The sequence below is a fragment of the Gracilinanus agilis genome, unplaced genomic scaffold, assembly GCF_016433145.1.
Source record: "Gracilinanus agilis isolate LMUSP501 unplaced genomic scaffold, AgileGrace unplaced_scaffold45218, whole genome shotgun sequence".
NCBI classification, from domain to species: Eukaryota; Metazoa; Chordata; class Mammalia; order Didelphimorphia; family Didelphidae; genus Gracilinanus; species Gracilinanus agilis.
The window spans coordinates 5,136-9,829 of record NW_025379376.1 but is presented as its reverse complement, the minus strand read 5'-3'; the positions used below and the strand labels follow the sequence as shown (position 1 = coordinate 9,829).

The 4,694-nt window shown below is 41.4% G+C and overlaps 1 protein-coding gene across 1 annotated transcript; it reads right to left on the bottom strand.

The window, feature by feature from the left end:
* Window positions 1–2,895: 2,895 nt before the first annotated feature.
* LOC123255377 (60S ribosomal protein L22-like 1) lies at window positions 2,896–3,317 on the bottom strand. The gene has a single exon (XM_044684187.1). It carries the CDS (start codon window positions 3,309–3,311, stop codon window positions 2,943–2,945), a length of 369 nt encoding a protein of 122 aa, XP_044540122.1. The 5' UTR covers window positions 3,312–3,317; the 3' UTR covers window positions 2,896–2,942.
* Between the last annotated feature and the right edge of the window lie 1,377 nt (window positions 3,318–4,694).

Sequence of the window (4,694 nt, the reverse complement as noted above, 5' to 3'; positions counted from 1 at the left end):
AGTTCAGTAGACACAAGATTCCATGACTGAAGTTGCATGGGTAGACTGTGCATGAGGTGTGGGCAGGGGCAGATATTTCACTGCTGAGAATATTATTCAAAGTGCAGATGGAGTCTAGAGCTTTTCATTTCTCTTAAGAATTCAAGTCCATGACTTTGAGACTAGTGCCTTACCTGTGTGTATGAGAGAAAAGAAAGGAGGGGAGGGGAACAGGACTACTGGAGGGAGGGCTGGTGGAGCTTACCCTGGTTTTTTTAAAGTTTCTTTGCATTCATGTTTCATTGTTTCCTTTGTCTCTTAACTTTGCCCAGTGGGCAGCAGAAAAAGGAATCTTGTCCCAACTGGGTCCTCAGTACAGATGTTTACAAATTTTGCTAATATTGACAGTTTGGAGTCTTGCTGCTAGAGGGTGGCTTCCTCAGCATTTCCTGTGATTCATGGGATCATATACTTAGAGTGGGAAGGAACCCTAAAACTATATAAAATCCAACGCCTTCATTCTACAGATGAGAAAGCTGAAACCCAAAGGTGAAGTAACTTGCTTAAAGTCATATGTATGAGAAGCAGGATGTGAACTTAAACTGATTTGCCAAACCCAGAGACATTTTGTATTTCACCACACCATACTATGGCCATTTGGCTTTTTGAAAGTAAAATCTCCTAGACTAGAAGCCCAATTCTAACTCTGGGAGGAGAATGTTTTTCAGCTTCAGGGAGAAAAAAGAAAAAATCTCTCTTCTGAAAGGAGCCCCATTTGGACAACCTTGCTGACTTGGGCAAAAGAGTCTTGTAACAAGCAGATTCCCAAGGAACATTTTCACAAATTTGCCTCATCTCGTCAGCCTCTATGGCAGCTGGTTTGTGGCTTCATCAGCATTTCCTTCCTGTTCTGACTGAGCTCACAGAAGTATTTCAAAGGTTGCCAATGCTTGAGCTCTATTGGTACCTCGTCAGAAATTCGGGGGGGGGGGGAGAATCACATCATTTCCAAGATACACAGTGGACAAGGTAATGAACCCCAGACTCATAAAATTGCCCAGCAATACACTCAAGTTCTCACAACTAATCTGGTGTTTACATTCACTAAAATGACTGTTCTGAGCCCCTATAGTTCTCTCTCTGATGTTCTTTCCCTCAGATCAGCCAGTTACATCCATCATATGATGTTATAAAGAAGGTGTCGACTACTATTCTAGTTATTACAGAGTATATTAATCAGGGAAGCTGTGCTTTGGGTTCCCTTGATAGCTGGTGCAGGGATACCCGAGTCCTGCCACTCAACTGGATGTTATAATAACTGCCCCTTCTCAATAACAGCACCCAGGCAGGATCCCTAAAGGTCAGTGGATGGGTAACCCTTTCAGGTCCCATCTGGGGTTGGATTGATTATTAATATTGGGCTCTATTAGCCTTGGATAACATTTTCATCTGATTGCATTGCTCCCTCCCCAAGAGTTGTGATGTAATAGCTACTCAGGAAGGTACTTAATAATCTTTATCTTTAGATATTAATAAGGGAAAGGAATAATCAGGAATGGATTGGGGATAGGAGACCCTGTCACTAATGGCTATGATCACTAATCCCTCAGAATTGTAGGCTGTTTCAGTAATGCTGGAGTTCTTGTTCTTCACCTTCTCTGGCTCGGCTTGGCCATGGCCAAACCAGAGAAAGCAATCTGCTTGGTTGATACAGATATAGATGATCCCTCTCAGCTTCTTATTGCCAGTTGTTAAGTCAGTCCTACAGCCTTCAGGAAATACCTCCCTTACCTCCCTCTGCTTCTTCTCCTTCCCTCTTCCCTGTTTCCCCCCCCCCCCGCCCCGGCCCCGGGATGCCTAAATATCTAGTGATGGTTCAGATGTCTAAATTACTAGGGGGAATTCAGAGAGAACCAGAGGATCCAGGGTCAGATCCACAGGTCAATCTTCCAAGATCAATCAGTGTTCAAGGTCAAGGATTTCAGGCCAAGGGCTCCAAAACCAAAAAACCCCTGTCAGATAGCTGTCAGGGTATTTATATCCTCTGGCCAACTGCCTTTCCTCTTGTCCTCATGGCATGTGGGAACATTCCAATGTCTCCAACTGTCTTCGCCTGTCAATCAAGGTGAGACTCTCAACTCCCAGAGTTTGAATATGACAATGACCTCATTATCTTGTGACCAAAAAAAAAAAAAAAAAGACAATATGAAGGCAGTATAAAACAAGGAGAATGCATTAGTTGGAGAACACTTCTACTCTATTCTTCCCAAAGCAAACCATTTCCTCTTCATGAGTAGGAATGTTGGGGACCAATGGCCTCAGCAAGGTCCTGCTGAAGCTAAAGGCTCTTCTGATGACATGAGCATCAGAGAGTCTTTTTATTTATTTTTTAATGTTTTTTAAACCCTTAACTTCTGTGTATTGACTCTTAGGTGGAAGAGTGGTAAGGGTGGGCAATGGGGGTCAAGTGACTTGCCCAGGGTCACACAGCTGGGAAGTGTATGAGGCAGGATTTGAACCTAGGACCTCCCGTCTCTAGGTCTGGCTCTCAATCCACTGAGCTACCCAGCTGCCCCGCAGAGAGTCTTTTTAAAAGCTTAGTTGTTTCCCCTCTGCTTAGCAACTGAGGCAAACAGGATGTCAACAACTCTTCACTTCCATCTCTGTCTCTCTCTAACTCTCTATGTCTCTCTGTCTCTCTCTGTCTCCATCCCTCTCTATCTCTGTCTCTGTGTCTCTGTCTCCATCCCTCTCTATCTCTCTATGTCTCTCTCTGTGTCTCTCTCTGCCTCTGTCTCTCTATCTCTATCCCTCTCTATCTCTGTCTCTGTCTCTCTGTCTGTCTCTGTCTCTTTTTTTTTTAATCAGTTATAAGTTTTATTTGCCCATAAATTAAAGTGTATTCATAATATTTTCTTTTGAACACTTAAAATTCAAAGCCCTTCAAAGGGCTCAGCTCCCATTTAATCTTCAGATTCAGATCCTTCCTCATCTTGACTAATCTGGAAATAACGAAGTTCATAAGTCTCCTTGTCAGATGCAACCACACGAAGCCAATCACGAAGATTGTTCTTCTTAAGGTATTTCTTGGTAAGATATTTTAAATACCTTTTGGAGAACTGCTTCTCGGACACTACTGTGATCTTGTTCTTGAAGCGTTCAATGTGAACAACATTCCCTAGGTTTCCAGTTTTTCCATTGACTTTAACTTTCTCCTTCAAGAACTGCTCAAAATTTCCAGAATCAAAGATTCCATCTTCCACTGGATGGGTGAGATCAAGGTTAAACTTCCAAGTTGATCTCTTAGCCTTCTTATCTTTTGGCGGCGCCATCTTGGACACGACGCGGAAAGAGGGTGTCTCTGTCTCTTGCTTGCATATCTTCCCCCAGCTCAAGCCACCCTTGTTGGTCTGAAAACCTTTGATTCTCTATAGCAATGCCCAGATCAAATATTTCCAGCACCAAAGGGGCAAAATCTCATGGGACTGTCAGAGTTCAGCTACAACTGTCCAAAATCTAGCATCACAATAGGGGAGAAGAAAAGTCTCCATTTCTATAAATCATAGTAGATTGAGGTTTGGTATTTGGAGAGTTTCCTGGCTCTGTGGCTATTTCATTCCCTTCTGATTTTTCCTCATGATCTCCTCCTCCAACCACATGCTTTTCACTTCAACCTCCCCTGCAAACTCCTATGTGATGGCATGCCCTGATATAAGTTCATACAGAATTCTGGGGAGCTGTTGGGGACATACCTCCCTGCCTCATCTGTGGTTCCTGGAATACAGAATGAGTCATGAACTCAATTTACGGCTTTGGACTATGGTTAGATTAGAGGTGTTGGAAAGACTGTTTGTATCTGGGTGTCTTTTGTGCATCACTTTCACCATTGAGTGGTTTCCATCCGCCTTCACACACTTACGTGGCTCACCACGGGACCTCTCAAGAGCAATGGAGAGACTCATTAGATTATCAAAATGTGAGAAATTCCAGACCACGAGGCTTTGTCTCTAAAGAGACTACCAAGGATCATCCTCAAATGTTTTCAAAATACAAAAATAACTATAGCAAAACATCCTAGTTTTGCCTCATAATTCATTCTGAGACATCACTCAAAATCTTGGATGAGCTTGAAAAGTTTTATATTTTCAATGAATACTAGTTATCAGGGTAAGGAAGATATGTGGAACTGGTAGGTCATAACTCCTATAACCTTATTTTCAATAATATAAAACTCTTTTATTTGTTATAAATTTACCTATGAAGTAATATGATGGTTTTAATGTCAGAATCATAAACCGAGAATCAAAAAGGACCTCAGAGGCTACCTAGTCCAATTCCTCATTTTATAGATAGGGAAACTGAGGTCTGAAGAAATTAAAGGACTTGCTCAAAATTACACAAGTGTTAAGGCAACTAGGTGGTATAAATAGATAGGGCACTGGACCTACAGTTAGGACAGATCTGAGTTTGAATTCTGCATCACTTACTCTCTGTGTGTCACTTAGCAAATCATTTAAACTTTCTTAACTTCAATTTCCTCATCTATAAAGTGGAGAAAATTATAGTATCCTATAATTCAAGTATCATTGAAAGGACAAAGTATGATCATATATGTAAGATATATATATATATATATATATATATATATATATGCTAGCTACTATTATTTTAGTAAGTGATGGAGGTGGGATTTGAATCTAGGTCGTTGATCTCAA

Excerpts from the sequence above, each read along its gene's own strand:
- LOC123255377 (XM_044684187.1), bottom strand. The coding sequence starts at position 3,311 with ATGGCGCCGCCAAAAGATAAGAAGGCTAAGAGATCAACTTGGAAGTTT.